Genomic DNA, 19627 nt, shown 5'->3' on the forward strand with positions numbered 1-19627 from the left:
ACACAATCCAACCGTTGTGTGGCCGACTGATAAATAACGCTCACACATTTTTACGTCTGTCCTGAGCGTGTGTGCATCCTCACACAAGGCAGTCAGAACCAAGTCAGTGGCTGCAGGAGCTCAGTCTCAGGCTCTTACGGTGTCAGTGGGCCAAAGCTTAAGCTGAGGCTTTTTGGAATCTTTTTCAGAATACATGCTAATGTGTTGTGGCTGTTGTGTAGACACGGGTAACGGTGCGCTCACTCGTCCCCGCTCTTTAACTGTGCTACTGTGGTTGTCTTCAGTTTAACCCCAAAAGAACGGACACCAGGACACGTTTCAGAGACACGTATTTCGTTTTTAATGACCCCGTTTTTGAGGCTTTGCTGCAGGTGTTGGGGTCCTTTAAAAACCGTAGTCCGAAAGCCTAAATGGCCTATGATGCTAATCCCCCTCTCCTGCGGCCCAGGACTCCAGGGACGCCCCACCACAGACACACTCGATCAGCTAATCCACGTTCCTGCTAGAATGCTAACATGTGTTTTCACTGAACTGGAACGGACCATTTGATATCTGCGCTCTGTGTGCTTGTGATACAGATGGCCTATTACCTGCAGGGAGATCCTCTTATATAATGAGCGTGGATGGATCATACGGATAACACACACATCTGCTGCTGTCCTACACGACCCATTGATCCAGCCAGTCAGCCAGAAACCAGCTGGCTTTGTGAAAGCGGGGAAGAGACGGAGTGTGATGTCTGTGCAGATGAAGCGTGGTGTGATTAAAGTACATTTATGTAAGAATGTAAGGAGTAATTAAGAGTTTCCTTTCTTCTCCCCTCCTCCCTTCTGCTCTCCTCCTGGAGTATTGAGTTCTATGAAAATTTGATCCGCGTAAATGACGGATGTGGCTAAAATTAGAGGCTTCTTCCCGTTCTGTTGGTGGCGATACCTCGAAAAGAAGATGACCTCTCTGCTAATCCACCTGCTTAACGGGTGGAAAAAAGCAACTTTAGTCTGTGACGACACTGTGATGAGCTGTTGGTTGGGTTCATGTTTTGTTTTGTTTTTTCAGAAAAATGAGCTGTTGCAGAGAAAGCGGTGGATGGAGAGTTCAGCTGGTGGAGAGTCGCTGGCTCGGGATCAGAGAGGTTGGAGCTTTGAAGAACGACGGTGACCTCACAGAGGTGAGAGAGAAAGGTCGTGACCTTGACAGTCTGACACCCTAGAGAATTAGGCTTTTTCACTAAAACAGGCGTCATCAATATACCATCAAGCCAAGATGAAATAAGGCTCTTTCCTGCCGGTGCTAAAAATGCTGAATGATGTGAGGTGTTGAGAGGACGGAGGAGAAGAGGAAGTGGCGGCGGTCTGATGTCAGGTTGCGGTCTATCCCGTACCGTCTCATGAAGGCATGAAACATCCCCAAAGGAAGAGAGGAGAGTAAAAGCAAGAAGCCATTTTGAGGCTTATGACGGCCTAATGCCTTACTAACACCCTTAATGTTCTTAATGTATGTTGTTTATTTGCCTGCCATCTGGATTTAAAACGATAATTTCTGCTCTCATTTGGTGGTAATGCACACAGGCGTGTGTTTGTGTGTTCACTGAATTACACTTGAGATGTTGTGGCATCACACACACACGCTGTGTGCAGTATAAACCCTTACTTATGGTATTAGCTGAGCGTGCTAGTGTGGAGGTGCTCCACCGTCCATAAGTGAGGCCATGAGGGTGTTCAGCTGCTCCTCAGTTTGAGGGTAAGAACCTGATTCTGAGTTGTGGTTTTTGGTTCAGTCTATAAGGGACTTGAGAATGTCCTCATTCTCCCAAAAGTTGGGAGTGTGATGCGTGTGTGTGTGTGTGTGTGTGTGTGTGTGTGTGTGTGTGTGTGTGTGTGTGAGAGAGAGCTCAGGGGAGCGAGTTACACCCCAGCGTCTGTTTCATCATTCAACCGCTAAAAAAGAGCCAATAAACTCACACCTCTGCGATGAAAGGACTTTTTTTATGTATTTCTTGCACATAAACATTGACACCAATCACTTGGTTACTGCTTCAAACAACATTGTTCTCATGCTTGGAAATCAAAATTATCACTTAATAATCAGGAAATCAGAGGAAAGCAAGACTCTAAAATGAGACTTGTAAACAAACTCTTGTTTTCATGTGTAAGTTCTAGAAAATGTGTGTGCGTGCGTTCATGTGTTTGCGTGCATGTGTGTGCATGCATGCGCGTGTGTGTGTGTGTGTGTGTGTGTGTGTGTGTGTAAAATTGCCCAGGATACCAACATCAGTGTTTGTGTCTCTGGGAAAGTGGAAGGGATCGTTCTGATTAATCCTCTTCACGTAATCAACAGACTGAAACAGATGTCATCAGGTCTTACGAGGGAACACAATTTACATTTTAATGAATGAGTGTTTTTTGTGTACGTGTCCTGCGTGCGCTCGCCACAGGGTCCTATGATCCAACCGAATGATAAACAGATTGAGTTTTCTAATCTTTTCCTCCTCATCATCCTGATTGTCGTTGATTAGACAAAGGAACACTGTCTCATGGTCATGATGGAGGAATGTCCCTTCCTTGTAAAGCAGACTGGCAGCTGTCCAGGTGTCTTCATTACCTCCACAAGGAGCTGAGGCTTTGGGTTCGTTTGTCTGTCTGTCCGTCCGTCCATCTGTCTGTGTGTGTGTCTATGTGTGTGTGTGTGTGTCTATGTGTGTGTGTCTGTCTGTCTGTGTGTCTATGTGTGTCTGTCTGTCTGTCTGTGTGTCTATGTGTGTCTGTCTCTCTGTCCGTCTGTCTGTGTGTCTATGTGTGTGTGTGTGTGTGTGTGTGTGTGTGTGTCTATGTCTGTCTGTCTGTCTGTATATGTGTGTCTGTCTGTCTATGTGTGTCTGTCCGTCTGTCTTCATGAAACCTTTCTGATGGGTCAAAGATTTTGTCCAACCGTCCATTATACTGCTTATCCATTAAAGGTTATGGGTGGGGTGGTGGGGGTGGAGCCTATCCCAGCACCCTTCCCCCTGGACAGGTCACCAGTCCATGGCAGGGCCAACACATAGAGACAGACAACCATTGGCTCTCCCAGCCACGCCTACGGTCAATTTAGAGTCTGGATTAACCTGGTCCCTCTTGATGTCTTTGGACTGTGGAGGAAGCTGGAGTACCAGAGAGAACCCAGCAGGAACAGGGAGAACATGGAGACTCACACAGAAAGACCCCGTGCTGCAGCCGGGGCTCCACCCACAACCTTCTTGCTGGGGGGCCACGGTGAGGACCACTGCTCCACCGGGCCGCCCAGCAGGAATCATGTTCCAGTTTTTTTGCCCTGAGTATTTCCAGACAGTAAAAACACACAACCTGCTATATTTCTCAACAGTAACTGAAAGAAAGGACAAAGTTTGTTAAATTGCTGGAACCAATTTCACGAGAGGGTGACATGTCACAAGAGAAAACCTTGGGTTTTTCTTCACACTTGTGTCTTACAATAATGTTAATGACAAGAGTCAGTGGTTACTGCTTGTATCTTATGACTGGCTGAGATGAAACACAGTTTTATTCTGAGTTGGCCTCTCAGGAAGACGCTCTAACCACTGTGGCTGCGTTATGCTCATGCTCGACAGATGAGTGTGGCAGTAAAAGGGTCCAGCGCACAGTTGAGGTGATTGTGTCCCTGCCTATGTTTAGCCACAGCCCTTGAGAAAGATCTTCCTTCAACAGTTAAACACATTCAAGCCTGTGAAACCACAGCCAATTTGTTAACATGGGGGTAAAGGTTTTGCTCAAGGGAACTCCAGTGGTGGTAATCTGGCAGGAAGACTGCTGCCCTTAAATCTCTCTGCATTAAAAAAAAAAAAAAAAAAAAAAAAATCATTATTCTGATTTGGGAATTGACCTTGTCTGACCTTTCATTCACAAGCCCTGGGATTTAAAATCGAAGCAGCCATCAGCTGCCAGATGGCGCCAGGAAGCAGGCCCTTACCTGCATCTCAGCTGGCGGTGATTGAACTTTTTCTTTCACTTCATTTGTTTCAAGGGACTAAAGTCAGCGTTAGAGACGTAAAATAAGACTTGAAGGTATGAATTAGTTTCAACACCTGATCCGCTCGTTTTACTCGAGCAAACTCTCGATCGGTCTCACCTAAATCTGAGTAGCTCATTCATTTGGTGGCCAGAATAATAAACATCCCAAAAACTAAGAGGCACAGCTAACAGCAAAAAACTGAAAACACAGAAAACATAGTAGCCGAGGCAGTAAAGGCATGAGTCACAGTCGCCCGGCGTGAATTTAGATGTTCAGGTGTGTTTCAAGGCCATGAATATTTGTTTTTATGTTCCTGTGACAGTGACAGACGTCGCCACACAGGTGAAGGCACAGAAGAGCGAATAGCACACAAACGCAGGCTTGAAGAGAACTAAACACTGAGCCAGTTTTGTCTCGAGTGTCACACAAACTCCCTCTCCGTCCTACGCCTATTGTGTCCTCTTCTCACCCGCCTCCCATCTCCCTCACCCTGCGATGGAACGTTCCATCGAAGGCAGCTGACGGGGAGCTCTCGAGCATCTTCAAGGGCTTTTCAGCGGCGCAGTTTTAGATGTTTGTGATGCCACAAACTCAATGTTTATCTTAAAAAAGTCAAAAATGTGGGTTGGTTAACTTTCAGGAAAGGATTTAGTTTTCTGATTTGGCCCAAATACTTTGGTTACAGACAAATAAGCTTCATGACTCCGAGGAGGCCGTGTGTACCTGATGGTGGTGACGCTCACAGGGGTCAGTAACCTCGGCAACAAGCAAACTGCATGAGCTTTGGAAGCGAGTGGACGGGGGCTGTGGGTCCGTCTCAGTGAGGCGACCAGTAAAGAGTGTGCAGTAAGAACAAAGACAGCCGTGCACCACAGTTCACAGTGCGACCAGCTGCATGACTGGCAGCTCCCACTGAGTCGGATTTTGAAGGACAAACACATCCTTGGCTGCTGGTATTGGTTGCAGTTATGAGGCGTCAGAATTGAATTAACATGGCGACATCCTCAGTTGAGTCCTGCTGCACGGCTTGATTTGACATCATGAATAACAGGATTGTCCGCTTTGATTTGTGGCTTGCTGCTTTTTGCTTTTTTTTTTCCTCCCAAAACGCAAGTCACACTCTGCTGTTATTTTCTGATCATCAATTTCACGTGGATGACGTCGTAGCTCCTTGAACGCAGCACATCTGAGATATTCTGAAATAAAGTCCACAGGGTTAGGGTTTAGGGTTAGTCCACACTTACAAAATGTCTGTTACTGAAACGACCTCGTCAGCTTCTGCTCCTCACCAGATTTATTCCTTTTTTTTAATCACTTATTTTGTTCCACCTGCCTACTCTCAATTAAAATTCTGATGAGGTTTCTGGTGACTGTAATGGAATATTAGTGACCACTCAACCTCCAACCACACACACACACACACACACACACACACACACACACACACACACACACACACACTTTTCCTCAGTTACCCGAAAGAGGATTAATATCAGAAGCTGTTTTAATCCTGGCAGATTTGATGACTGATTTTTGGATTTAACATTTTGGACGTGTACGTCCTTCTCTAATTTGAGTCGGACTTCATGGAAATGAAAAGGTTCAGCCGTGTTTATTCTCAAAATACAGCTGTCATTGTCAGATTAGAAGCGTGGACTGGACCCAGAACCACGTGGTGCTGAGGGGAAGACGCTCTCTCTGTGGGCTGGTTTAACCGTGGCATCAGCGACAGGAAGAGGACTCCCGGTTTTTGAATGCTGATTGTTTGGGAGGTTTACGTCAAGGGGGGTTTGACTTTAGCGCCTCTAGGGACACAGACCAGATTCCTGATCAGTTAATTGGGAAGGTATGCGTAAATCTCTGCAACTGTTTCCAATCTGTCCATTCCCAGAGACGAGCATGTGGACCCGCCAGTGTCTGTTGTCACGTCCGTCCCTGGATGTCGCTCACTCCTGTCCTGCTGTGAACCTGCAGCCAATAATCAACCCAAGCAGCCAAGCTGTCAGTGTCGGTCGTGTGCTTCTTCTCAGCAGCATCTTCAGTCTGAATCATTCATTGCTCTCAACCTTACGGGGAGTGACGGGTGACATCCAACCCTGAAGTGGCCTGCATTGCTAATTTGGAACAGTTTAGCTGTTGTTAGCCATCAGCCTCCATGAGCTTCAAGCTAAATATACGTGGTTGGCTCTCTTCTTTTTAAAAACGTTAGAATATGAATGTATTGTATTATATGATTTCCTCACCTTAAATTTAGATTTTGTAGGAACAACGGTAACAGATTCAAAAATAACAGATTCTTTTAGTTTCATGAAGTTTTTACTTTTGAGAAAAACACAGTTCATGGAGCTCTCTCCCCTCCGTGTGGATCCAGCTGGTACCCGGAGAGCTGAGCTACCAGTGGAGGGCAGCAGCACACCATGGCTGCATCAGTCTGCTGGAAACTAAAAGCAGAAGAAGAACCTCGACAGACACACACACACACACACACACACACACACACACACACACACACACACCCACCCCACAGCCTGAGATTTCACTTTATTATTCTTTATAATTGCAGTGAGTGGTTCTCAACCACCCCATGATCCTGTTGTTTGCAGACTGACTGATTATTCAGAGCTCCCTGAAATGAGATATCCAGAAAAATGAGATATGAAATCGAACACAGCCGCCGTCCTCCAGCGTAACCTGCCTCACGAGGCAGAACCCTTGAATCCAGGTGAGGCCACTGTGACCCCTGACAAGCAACAGACCACCCAAGCCCAGCAGAGACTTCCATGATGTTGTTGTTGCCGGGAAGACTTCCAGTGACGGGACTCCACACGTCCCATTGGGGAAACCTTTGTGTGCGCGCACGTGTATTCGTGTGTGTGTGTGTACTAATGCTACAATGAAAGTAGGAAGCCAATTTGCTCAAAGAAATAATGAAATGCTACATTAACATTTAGGATTTTTCTCCTCTGATGGGAAACACAGAGGGAGAAAACTCAAGAATGGCGACAGTGTGACTCTCTGACATGCACCGATGACCACAGACCAGCACAAAAACACGAGGAGGAAAATCCCAGATTACATTTAATCTTCATGACAGTAATTTACACTGAAATGTTATCATACATAAAATACAGTGTACTGGTCCATGGGAACTCTGGCTTCATACCTCCGGACTTGTTCAGCAGCGACTTGACAGATGAAGGATGGACCGCATCAAAGAGTCAAAATCATCATTGGACAGAAAACAACAGATGCATACAGGGTGCATGTAATGTTCGTATTCCTGGAAGTGAAAGAAAATGCCACCTTCCAAGATTTCTTACATGATCGGAACAACGTTAGAAAACAAACACGAACGTTACACTGATACAGCTCATCTGGCTCAGCGTCACCTGGACCTGAGGCCTTTCCCTTTATTCCACAGGCGTCTCTGGCTTCCATTTCTCCACAATTTACTTTATCAATACAATATCCATCAATTCATTTATAGGGGAGAATTAATCTTTGCTCATTTTGGGGGATAAATACACAAGTTTACAAGGAATACTCAGAGTATGCAAAGTCATCCAAGCATACATGCATGAACAGCAGACAGGTACGGAGCTCATGTATGGCAAATGAAATGTGGCCCAACAGAATTTAAGGCACTCAGATAGCGACTGAGAGCTAATCGCTACCAATCAAACGGAACCAGAAAAATGATGATGAATCTGATGAAAATAACAATAATGCTACTAGTCAGAGTGATGTTTTTTTTATTTTTGGCAAATTAAATATATTCAAAATAATGATGATTGGTGGGGGGCTGCACGGTGGAGCAGTGGTCCTCACGGTGGCCCCCCAGCAAGAAGGTTGTGGGTGGAGCCCCGGCTGCAGCACGGGGTCTTTCTGGGTGAGTCTCCATGTTCTCCCTGTTCCTGCTGGGTTCTCTCTGGTACTCCAGCTTCCTCCACAGTCCAAAGACATCAAGAGGGACCAGGTTAATCCAGACTCTAAATTGACCGTAGGCGTGGCTGGGAGAGCCAATGGTTGTCTGTCTCTATGTGTTGGCCCTGCCATGGACTGGTGACCTGTCCAGGGTGAACCCCGCCTCTCACCCGTTGATGCTGGGATAGGCTCCACCCCCCACGACCCTTAATAGGAATAAGTGGAAGACGATGGATGGATGGATGGTGGAGGTTCTAGAAGTTAACTGTACAAAAAAATTAAACTATGAATCCCAAAGAGTTACAGATGCTGGATTATTTACAAAATTGCCATTTTAAGATTTTCATCAGCAGCGACGCTTCTATATCCACTATCAACGCCACTTCCGGTGTTACCATGGAAACACGTGCTGCACGGGCGCGCAGTTGTTTCTTGTCACATGATCTGTCACTCACCTTTCAGTGACCTATGAGTAAACCAGATGAAATGATTGATCAGCTACAAAGGTCACTGGACCAGGAAACAGCACTGCAGTGAAGGAGCCAATTAGCACCAGCAGTCCTGGACGGTTCGGCACGTAGCGTCTAACTTCACTTGTCATCGTATTTGAGGGATTTTTAAACCTCCCTCGTCAATCCTGTCTCTTGAAAATAATAAAAATAATGATGACAATAATTCCATCCATGTTTGGAGGATATCAACTTCCATCTTAGGAGACAGAGTTGCTGGGGAGGGGCGGTGAGTAAAATGTCATTACTGGCCTAAACAACGAAAATCAAAGCAATATTGAGACGATATTCTTTAAAACAAACATAATGCTGAAGTGTGAGGGATTATTCTGTTTCTAGAAAACTAAAAGTCCTAAAAGCAAATTCAACTTAAATGTCATATACATTCTGAGCAGGAACAGCGTGAATTCTTCTCTGTCCGTTCTCCTGCTGGACACAAACGAGGTAAGTATGGTTTATCTTGTGTATCCTTATAAAACACATTTTACTGGGTCAAAACAATAAATCCAATGGTCACTTAAGGAAAACCAAAATGTCCTTGATCGTCTCTCCTCCTCACACGTCTCTAAATACTGTCCTTTCAGTCATTTTCAAGTTCACTTAACCAGATGCCGTTGGCTTTACTTAGTGAAGTGCTGCTGGCTTGTTTAGTAACCGTGTCCGCCTGCATGGCTTTCTCAACGGCGTCTGCCAAGGGCAACTTGTCCTCCGCTTCAGTCTCTCTGTGGTAGAAGTAGTTGAAATTGGAGACAATGACGGGAACAGGGAGAGCGATGGTCAGCACGCCAGCAATGGCGCAGAGGGTGCCCACTATTTTACCCCCCAGGGTAATGGGACACATGTCCCCATAGCCGACCGTAGTCATGGTAACCACAGCCCACCAGAAGCCATCAGGTATGCTGACAAACTGCGTGTTAGGCTCATCTACCTCAGCAAAGTAGATGGCACTGGAGAAGAGGATGACCCCGATGAAGAGGAAGAAGATGAGCAGGCCCAGCTCGCGCATGCTGGCCTTCAGAGTCTGTCCCAGGATCTGGAGCCCCTTGGAGTGGCGCGAGAGTTTGAAAATACGGAACACCCTGACCAGCCGGATGATCCGAAGAATGGCCAGGGACATGTTCTGTCCTGAGCTCTCTTCTGCCGTGGTGACCAACTCTGTTACCACAGTCACAAAATACGGGATAATGGATATAATGTCAATGATGTTCATGAGATTGTGGAAAAATTCACTTTTGCTGGGACACACCAAGAACCGCACACACAGCTCAAAGAAGAACCAACCGATGCAGGCAGTCTCAATGAGGAAGAAGGGATCGGAGAAAATTGTGGGCTTTAAACCAGGTGGAGCCACGGATGAGTAAGCTGGGGACAGGTTGAACGGCTGCACCGCTGTGGGCATAACTATGTCCGTGTCATCTCTGAATTCTGGCAATGTTTCCATGCAGAAAATGATGATGGATATGACAATAACAAAAACAGACACCAGCGCTACACCCCGGGCTGCGTTGGAGCTCTCTGGGTACTCAAACAGCAGCCAGAACTGCCTGCATATGTCATTGTTTGGTAGAGGGATCTCAACATCCTTTATGAATCCCTCGTCCTCCCTGAACTGCTCCATGGCCTCAGTTCCAAGCTGGTAAAACAACATTTCATCGGCAAACACATCCAGGGGAACATTAGCGGGACGTCTGATCTTCCCCCCTGACTGGTAGTAATACAAGATCCCATCAAAACTGGGTCGGTTCCGATCAAAGAAGTACTCGTTCCTCATCGGATCAAAGTAGTCCATCCTCTTCAAGGGGTCTCCCAGAAGTGTGTCAGGAAACTGGTCTAAAGTTTTGAGCTGTGTCTCAAAACGGAGACCAGCAATGTTGATAATGACTTTCTGGTCTCCATCATCCAGCCCTCGTTTATCAACCAACAGATCCTCGCAGCACTCCTTCGCAAGCCGGCTGAAAATTGCCTCGCTCTCCTTTGTGCCCTCACTGTTCAGCAGCAATTTCCAGTTGGAGATCATACTGGCACAGCTACTCCGGCCCTGTCTGCTGGGAGTCGGCATGGTGGGGGACTGAGGAACACCCAGCGTATGTGTCTGTGGAAGTGGCAAAGACGATGTAGAATCCCACATGCAGGAGGGTACAGAGGCACGGTGGGAGGGTGTGGAGGAGAGGTGCTGGGCTCGCAGAAGGTAGTTACTGCCTCGGCTGCTGAACTCAGGGGGCAAGTCCACAGTGAGCGCTGTGGCTTCACCAGCATAGGTATCCAACTCATCCTCGAGGCTGACGTCAAGGCCCTCAAGGTCTACCAGGGCCATCTCCATGGCTCCAGTTCAGACGACTCAAATCCTCGGGGAGCCCAGGGCACAGCAATCAGACACACCGACAGAACGGAGGCTCCGCCAACAGAATCGACAGCCGAGTAACAGAGTGTCGCTCCTCAGAGGGACGTGCAGTAACAGGACAAGCTAACGGCCCCACTATCCGTTACACCTGCAGAGGGACACAGAAAAGGAGTCAGCTTGTGCATGTGGTTACGGGTTTGTTCTGGTTGATTGTCATCAAGTGACAAATGACGTTTGAAAGCACGTTATATCGTGTTTCTTTATCTCTGTGCATACCAACAGCAAGACAAGTGTGCGTGTGAGAGAGAGAGACACAGTAAAGTGGGACAAAAGATGAAGGTAGTTAGAGGATGGAAAGAAAGAAAGAGCAGGGGACGATTCAATTCTTTCTGAGAGTAAAATATAGCAGCAAAGCCTTGCAACTTCTTTCTACAGTCTGTTTATTGTGGAGGCACTGTGATGAGTCATGTAACTGTGAAAAGGAAAACAACAAATAGAAAACAAGCCGGGATTGTAAGTGTAGCTTATTTGCTACAGATCTCGACACGTCAGAGTTTCTCTCACATTTTCTTCATAAAGATAAAACCGTCTCAGGGGACACAGAGGGAACTCACGCAGTCTGTGTGTCCGGGTAACGAGGCTGCAGATCAAGAGGACAGAGGAGAGTAAATGAGGCTGAGTGCTTAATCAAACGGCTGCGCTGTGATAGCGGGGGTCCAGCTCCCTCTAAACGCCAGGGCATCAATTCAAACGCATCACGCCACTTCACGTCCTCAACGCTGAGTCCAGTCTGTCCCTCTTTAGCTTTGTGTGTACTGACATGAGCTACTTTGTACTTTAAGATCAAATCAAACTGTTGGTGTGTGTCTTTCCGTGATCTAACATTACACAGGTGTGTGTGAGTGTGTGTGTGTGAGTGCTGGCGCCAGCAGATGTTTAATTAGAGACTCCAGAGATGAGTCACCAGCAAAAACCAGTGCCAGTGATACCAATCCTGCTGGGAGAGAGAGAGAAGGAGGGAGGGACAGGGAGGGACAGATTGGCCAGCTGAGTGGAAAAAGGAGGATAACGTGAAAATTGTTGGGGAGACGGATGTGGGTGGAGGGACTGGACGCAAGCGAAGGAGGGAAAGTGACAATGAGGTGGGAGAATGGATCGACAGGATGATGCAGGGTTGCCTAATCAAGACCAGAGAAACAGATGAAGAACAGAGGCTACAAGAACCAGCGTTTCACAGTTAATTGAACAGGAGGTCCAGTAACGCGACCATCCAGTCGGAGAGGACGCTGCTGCTCAGCGGCACTCCTGCCTCCATCGCCTCCTCCCTAATCACATTATTGGAAAGACATTTGGTGACCTTTGAGCGACCAGAACTTTCCCGTGATCTTAATATAGAGGGCGTGAACCAGAGTGCACTTAGACTTGCTCTTAAATCAATACTGGGAAGGTAGCCAATGATATCGCTTTGCTCCTAATGATTTATTCAATAATTCAATATGGCATCAATATTTAATTCTGTTCAATACAGCAGAGAGAATTACAAGTGACTGCTCTCCAAAAAAAAAGTTTCCAGACAAACGGTTTCCAAACCAGATCCAGATGGTCACTTTGATTCAGCCATTTACCTTTAATTACAGCAGAGCCCGAGATCTGTGCTATAATTAGGTTCGGCTTCTGCTTCCTCTTGAAAACAGACTGAAATCTGACTCAAGGCATGTGAAATATGGTCTCTGTCTTGATAATTTAATTTCAAAGGTTGCTCTCTGGACTCTCCCAAGAACAAACTAGGAAATTAGAAGTACAAACAGCTCAGGAAGGTTGAGAGACAGAAGGAACAGACACACAAACAAAGAAACCACAGCCAAGTGCTCTCTGCTACCCTGGAAAACGAAAAGGTGAAGGAGAAACTAGAGCTTTGAAAGGCACACGCACACACACACACACACACACACACACACACACACACACACACACACGAGCCCATTCAAACATGGATGCAAGTCATCAGGGAAACACCAAGAGACGCTGGAGAAGATAAAACCTCAATTTCAAGATGACGTCAATTGTGGTTCGCTTGTATAACTGCAGCAACAACAATGTAATTGCTTATACACACAAAAGGAACATGACTTAGGTAATCTTGAATATCAGATTCTAGGTTCTTCCGTGTGTGTGTGTGTGTGTGTGTGTGTGTGTGTGTGTGTGTGTATGAGTGACCTTACATATGGCGGTCATGTTTGCTGTCAGCACATCTGTGATGGCCTCGAGGCCTCAAGGAGCAGAATATTTCATTTATCAGCTCCTTATCGGCAGCCAAGAAATATTGAACCCGCCCTCTTCATCCACTCTCATTTCATTCAACTTTCAGTCTTTCCTTTGTCAAGTTGTCAAGTTTATTTACTTAAAACATTTCTTACAACAAGCGCAAACTCCAAGTGCAGTCACAAAGACTTGGTAATGAACTTTGATACTTTTAAGGCACCGATTAACTGCTTCAACAGTGTTGAGTGCTGAAAGAATCTGTATCATGACACCAAATCTCAAGAGCCGAGAAATTAAACTCCAGGTTGCAATTTGTCTTTTATGTTATAAAACTGCCACAAGTGGAAAAATGCTTTGAACTACAGAGCCAACATGGACAAGTTAAACCACATCTTGGTAAACCACTTTATTTTTTGGTTATGAAACTGTTGTTGAGCGCGTGACACTGCTCAGGAGCTGAAAAATTAAAAACAGAGTTTTCTTTGGGGCGTAAACGTTGATGATGCCACTCTCATCCTCACGCCCTTTAACTGTGACCTTTAACCTTTACAGCTTGGGAACAAGCCTGTTTAGATTTGCATACAGGACCAAAGGCGCAGCGTGGCTCAGAGGTAGAGCGGCCGTCTAGCAACCGAAGGGTCGCTGGTTTAATCCCCACTTCTCCCGGTTGCCATGTCCAAGTGTCCTTGAGCAAGATACTGAACCCCAAATTGTTCCTTATGGCCCTGTGACGGACAGGTGACCCGTCCAGGGTGAACCCCACCTCTCACCCAATGTCAGCTGGGATAGGCTCCACCCCTCATGACCCTTAACAGATAAGCGGCATAGAAGATGGATGGATACAGGACCAGCGCTCCATCTCTCACCCCCTACACTGTCAAACACAGAGGACAGGAAACAAAAACCTCCCTCGGGGCCCTGGGTATTTTCTTTTTGGCAACTGCAGGGGTTTTTAATGATCTGATGCCAGAGGCACCCTTCCATACCTCGCTGTCCACACACTATAAAACACATTTGTACCCACAAGCGTGCACGGAAGCTGTCACTATCATTCCAGGAGCAAGCCAGCGCAAGCCTCCTGTGGACATTCTGGTCAGTGGTGCTTCACCAGCGTGTCTCCATCATTATCTTAACCCCAGCAGATGAAACCCTCCCAGTGCAGTGAGAGTTGTGAATGTTTCAGGCTGAATATCATCACGAGAACAGATCATGACAACTCTTCATGCATCTAAAAGTGATTCATCATAGGGATCCACTGTTCCAGGATAGATAGTTCCAGGCTGAGAGCTGATCACGATCAATGTCTCTTTTGTGTGCATATTTATTTTTTGGGGGTTATTTAGTCCAGCTTTTTGAGCTATGGCAACACAATAAAACACAACACCCGGGACTGTTTTTTAAAAGATTCGTCGCACTACTTGAGCAAACACAACCGTTTCCTTAACCTTCCTTTGCAACAGCAGATGATCTTTGGAAACTGCACACAGCGAATGCCATCTTATTTTCCCACTGACAGCGATCACCCAGGCAAGTGAGCTGACGGCTGCTGACTTGGGGCATCCCTGATCAACCAACAAGCCTTTCTTAGACATGGAGTTGCTCGCCACTGTGAATAACAGTCACTTTGTTCCTCAAGAGGCAAAACTGATTATTTTTTTAGTGTATCACTGAAGGGCAGGCAAGCTGCAGAAACTGGAATGATACCTGAGCCCACGCCAAGTCAGCCTGGTTTCAGCCGCTGCAGCAGCAGTGCGGGTCACCACTTGGCTGGTCGGTGTGATACGTTGTGGACTGCAGCCCCCTTGGTCCAACCGTCATGAAACAACAGAGAGGAAGAGGTTTCTCAACCCATCACAAGGACCCTTTCCTTCGTTTCTGCCCCTCAAACAAAGAGAGGGTCACTGATCCAAATGTTGCCATGATAAATTGATGAAGTTCTTCTTAGGAACATTTCAGTCAGATCTCCGGCCGACCCGATTGCCCACCCCCCCCAGCGAAGACGCACCATCGCCATTGAAACAAAAAAGAAAACCTGGTTTGGTCTGAAGAATCTCAGCGATCTGGCAGCCATGTAAGTGGACGTTGGAATCCGAACAAAGGGACTGAGTTTCACACATCCAAACGCTTAAAATTCAGGTGCTGGACAGAGATGGACTCCAACAAAAACACAGTCTGCACATTAAACACGTGTATGTTGAGCACCAACCACCAGATGAGAATTTCACCCTCAGCTCATGGGAATATCATACATAATAGCAATGGAAATCACAACTTTCTGGTTCTATACTGCTGCATGTGGATTCAGATATGAAGCTCCGGTTTGGTGGGATCTGCAAGAAACAAATCAAACACATATTTGATTATTAATTAAACACAAATTTGAATTTGACGTATTCTGGATTCTTTAATATCCAAGAGGGTCTGAGATTCCGTGAGTAAAAGGTTTTAAAAGATGTGAAAGGATTTAATATGGAGGTTAATGTCTCACAAGGCCAGAAAGATTAAGGCAGTTAAAATGAACTCAACCAGATATTTGGACTTGGCCAGACAATGGCAGCTGTGTTCTGTAGCCGTGAGGAGAAACCGCTTCCGAGGAAGAGGTGTGACCTTGACTTGTGGTAGGACAGCATAAAACAGAGGTGTCATATGGGGCCCATGCAACCCATGGCGCTCCGTCTATTCTCGCCTCTCTATTAATACACGGTGACTCACGATGGGAGAAACCCCTGAGATAGCAGCTCCTGCCACATGTGCTGCTCTTAGCAGACAGTTTGTAGGCATCTGAGTCAGAGATATGGTATTGCATGCTGGACTGAGCTACAGCACATTTTAGGAGCTAACCCCTGTGACTTCACCAGATGTGTGTAAACATGAACAGATGTTCAGGCAGATCTAGCTTAACTGCAAGCTAACTCTCCCCTAGCCTGTCAGCAACAAATACATCAAGTGTTCATGTCCCATATGAAGCTCTGACATCAAGGTCTTATTCATAGCGTTAGTATGAATGCCATCGAAGAACAATTCACCAGTCGAGTTTCAGTAAGATCGATATTCACGAGATGAGCCTTGTGACGTGGTTGTGATTGTCCTCGTGTGTCATGTAAGCAGAGTTTGCTAACCATGGAATGTTGAGTGGATGCAGCTAGGAGTTCCTTCATATATGAAGCATCCTGCATTCTTCCTAACAGCCAGCAGGGGGCAGCTCCACAGTTTGCCAAAAGATCCATCCATTTTCTCCCTCTTATCCTGTTAAGGGTGGTGGGGGGTGGAGCCTATCCCAGCAGCCTCCAGGTGAGAGGCGGGGTTCACCCTTAACAGGTCACCAGTCCATGGCAGGGCCAACACACAGAGACAGACAACCATTGGCTCTCCCAGCCACGCCTACGGTCAATTTAGAGTCTGGATTAACCTGGTCCCTCTTGATGTCTTTGGACTGTGGAGGAAGCTGGAGTACCAGAGAGAACCCAGCAGGAACAGGGAGAACATGGAGACTCACCCAGAAAGACCCCGTGCTGCAGCCGGGAAATAGAAGCAAATTGATTTATTTACACTCATTTCCTGAACCAGCGACTCAGCCAGGTGTCATCCCCACAACCTGTCTTTAGCCTGGTTTTTGTTAAGTCTCTCTCTCTCACTCTCACTCACACACACACACACACACACACACACACACACACCATCCCTCCAACTGAGGTGAATTATGCCATGTCTATGCTTCTGTTGTTTGTGGGAGACACGGCAGAGGAGAGAACCGCAGAGGTCCGGCTCCGCCGTGTCTCTGCTGGAGCAGCTGAGCTCTGCTGGCCGGTCTTTGCTCGTGTTCAAAGGAATTCCACTCAGGCTTGAGAGTTTATTTCAAGTGATGGTTTGCAGTTGATCCACTCCACATATCAAACTACACAGACCTCTCAAGTACATGGTATCAGACAGTACTATTTCAAGACTATGATCACCAAAGTACTGCATAGATTATAAAGGATTCTCTTTCTCCTCACAGTCCATGTTTCACATTCCAACACATTGTACGGTATATTTGTTATCTCAGGATAAACCTGCTCTGTGCCTGATGTTTGTAGCTCAGGATGGAGAATAAACCACGCCCACTAACTGAAGTTTCAACTACACGGAGCCCTGAGATGCATCCAGGCCTCAGGGTAGAAGCAGAGTGGTTGACCTTGTCTGGAAGCACCGTCTTTGGCTGAGGGGGGGCATTCGTTGGAAGAGTTGGTATTTTTGGATGAGATTTTTGACTCTATTAAGCAGATTAATGCAGGCTGGGCAGCAGTGCCATAAGCCGAGGGATCTCCTCTGTCGGATCAACACAGATACTAGTGAGCCATCATAGATAGGCACACAAACACAGAGAGAAACCCACTCATACACACACATGCACAAACACGGTACACTACCTGCTCAGGCGGACCAAGTGGAGCTTTTAGCTGGAGAGTTTGAGTTCAGTCTGGATTGAATCGAGATGTTACCTGCTCACCTCCCTCATCTTTTGTGTCTGCACCCTGACATTTTCCACCTGGCCACGAGTCACGTCCAGACTTCCCTGCTCCTACCTGTCACCTCATTTCCACGCCCACCTGCTCACCTGCCTCCCATCCTCATATCCTGCCTCAGAGCATCTGCAACAGTCCTCAGTTCCTTTGTGCCAGTTTCATTCTCTAGTCTGGTCTCTAGCTCTCGGTTCTGCAGAACTCCTGCAATTTCTTGTTCCGATCCCTACGAGCCTCTGCAGACTTGGAAAGTCTGGTTCGGATTTTTTGGTCTGGGGTGCCTGTTCTGGGCTCAGTATTCTCCCGAGTAAACCCGTGGGTGTTGCCCTTATTTAGTATATCTTAAGAACCTCTGCCTGCCAAGCAGTCTGCAACTTGGGTCCTCTGCTAGAATGGATGCAGGCGTCGCTCTGAAAAGACAGAACTTCCTGAGGTGTTTCAAGCTGTGGAGAGCATTCAGAGGACGCTGCAGGGAGATGGCCATCAACCCTTTTCCCCCTCAACTTGCTTCTCCCAAGCCTCACCGTCTTATTCTCATGGCCTCCAACTGTGAGGCCCTAGACGGCTGTTCAGCAGTCAGAACATCCTCCTAAATGTTCCTGTCGGACATCAGCGCAACAGTGAGTGGGGTCGACATCAAGGGCCTCGTACCCGCTCCACACAACAGGTCCCGAAGAGGCGGGCGCCACTTCCTGTACAAAGGTTGTCATCTTTAAAACATCAATGGATGAATGTGCGTGACTTTAAGTAAGTACTGGTACGGAGCCAACTCACATACTGGAGATGCTGGAAATTAGCAATGCAGCTGGTGAGGCGAAGGTATGAATTCTACACAGAGTTAGAAGAATAAGGTTGTCATCAATTCAAGAATATTCAAGAAAACTATTCTGACTTAACTGACAAAATGCTAGAAGCGTTCTCGATATTATTTTAACCATGTACGCGCTCCGTGTGTGTCTGGAGCAGATTTGTGGTGAGTGCAGCCTCTGTGAGGCGTTCATAAGTTGTAAGCTGCTGATGTTGACATGGGTGTGTCTGCAGGCTCCAGGCCAAGTCTCTCCGCACAGCAGCTGGGACCAAAATCCCTCCTTGGACTTCTGACAACACACACACACACACACACACACACACACACACACACACACACACACACACACACACACACAGCAACAACAGCATGAGCAAAACACAGCCAAAACCACATCCTAATAAATTGAAAACTTCCTGTAAAACATCTCAAATCAGCTCACGCCGCTGGCCTCCCTCGGCCCGGGCAGAGCTGACATGTGATACACACTTGCCAGCCTGAAGACAAATGTCATTAATTCAATCAGATGAATAAATCAACAGACGAAGAGGATTTATAAGATGTATCATTGAAGTCGTTCAATATCTGAGCCCACAGACGGACGACGGGACCGGCGCTGTCCTCGGAGCACAGCGCCTTCAGTCAGAGCTTTCCAAACAAACGCTGAATAAAAACTATTAAAAAAAAATACAGAAATAAACTGAACTGAAAAGAACTCTTTGCTGTAAACGAGTTACAGCTGCAGCTCCGATGGTTAATTTAAACACTGCTGTCAAAGTGCTCCAGCAGCTGGACCCAGGTGAAGAGAAGAGGAACATTCGAGAGGAACTGCTTGTTTCATCTGTTGGAATTTAAAAGGAATCAGAGTCTGTTGATAATTGTCAATGTTCGTCTAAGTTTGGATTTCTCTGCGCTGCCATTGCCTTGAAGTGACTTTGTCAAAGACAAATCTCAGCGAGACTAAATAAATTACTGCAGATGCAAGTTCAAATTTACTGCACAAAAGCCTCGTGGTGTATTTTGGGTGTACACAAACGTTGATGATTAAAAGCATCTCTCATATTTGTGGGTGGTGACCAAACAACCAACGGTTCTGTGTTAACCTCCAATGAAAACGTTACTTAATCTTTGCCGGCGCCTCCTCTTTCCAGCTGAGCCGTGCGTCTTTTGAGAGATAATTATCAGATTACACAACAAGACGGCATCAGACAGCAGTTTTTCAAAGAAAAATTATGTCAGTCTCGTAGCGTAAACGAGGACGCTGAGGAAGTGGTTT

At 46.6% G+C, this 19627-nt stretch overlaps 1 protein-coding gene across 2 annotated transcripts in view; it reads right to left on the bottom strand.

Annotated features, from left to right (window-relative positions):
- Nucleotides 1–7088: 7088 nt before the first annotated feature.
- kcna10a (potassium voltage-gated channel, shaker-related subfamily, member 10a) overlaps nucleotides 7089–19627 on the bottom strand; it is a 17407-nt gene continuing 4868 nt past the window's right edge. Inside the window, exons 1-2 of one of the 2 annotated variants that reach the window (XM_086214904.1) lie at nucleotides 11394–11991; nucleotides 7089–10927 (exon numbers count right to left, since the gene is read on the bottom strand). In XM_086214904.1, coding sequence (XP_086071030.1) covers nucleotides 9019–10758 — 1740 coding nt within the window. In that variant the 5' untranslated portion in view covers nucleotides 10759–10927; nucleotides 11394–11991 and the 3' untranslated portion in view covers nucleotides 7089–9018. Of the gene's footprint in view, nucleotides 10928–11393; nucleotides 11992–19627 lie in introns of those variants that run through there. The other variant, XM_086214903.1, reaches the window with a different exon arrangement.

The sequence above is a fragment of the Aulostomus chinensis genome, chromosome 9 (assembly GCF_037954235.1).
Source record: "Aulostomus chinensis isolate RoL2024-O1b breed Wild chromosome 9, RoL_Achi_v1.0, whole genome shotgun sequence".
NCBI lineage: Eukaryota > Metazoa > Chordata > Actinopteri > Syngnathiformes > Aulostomidae > Aulostomus > Aulostomus chinensis.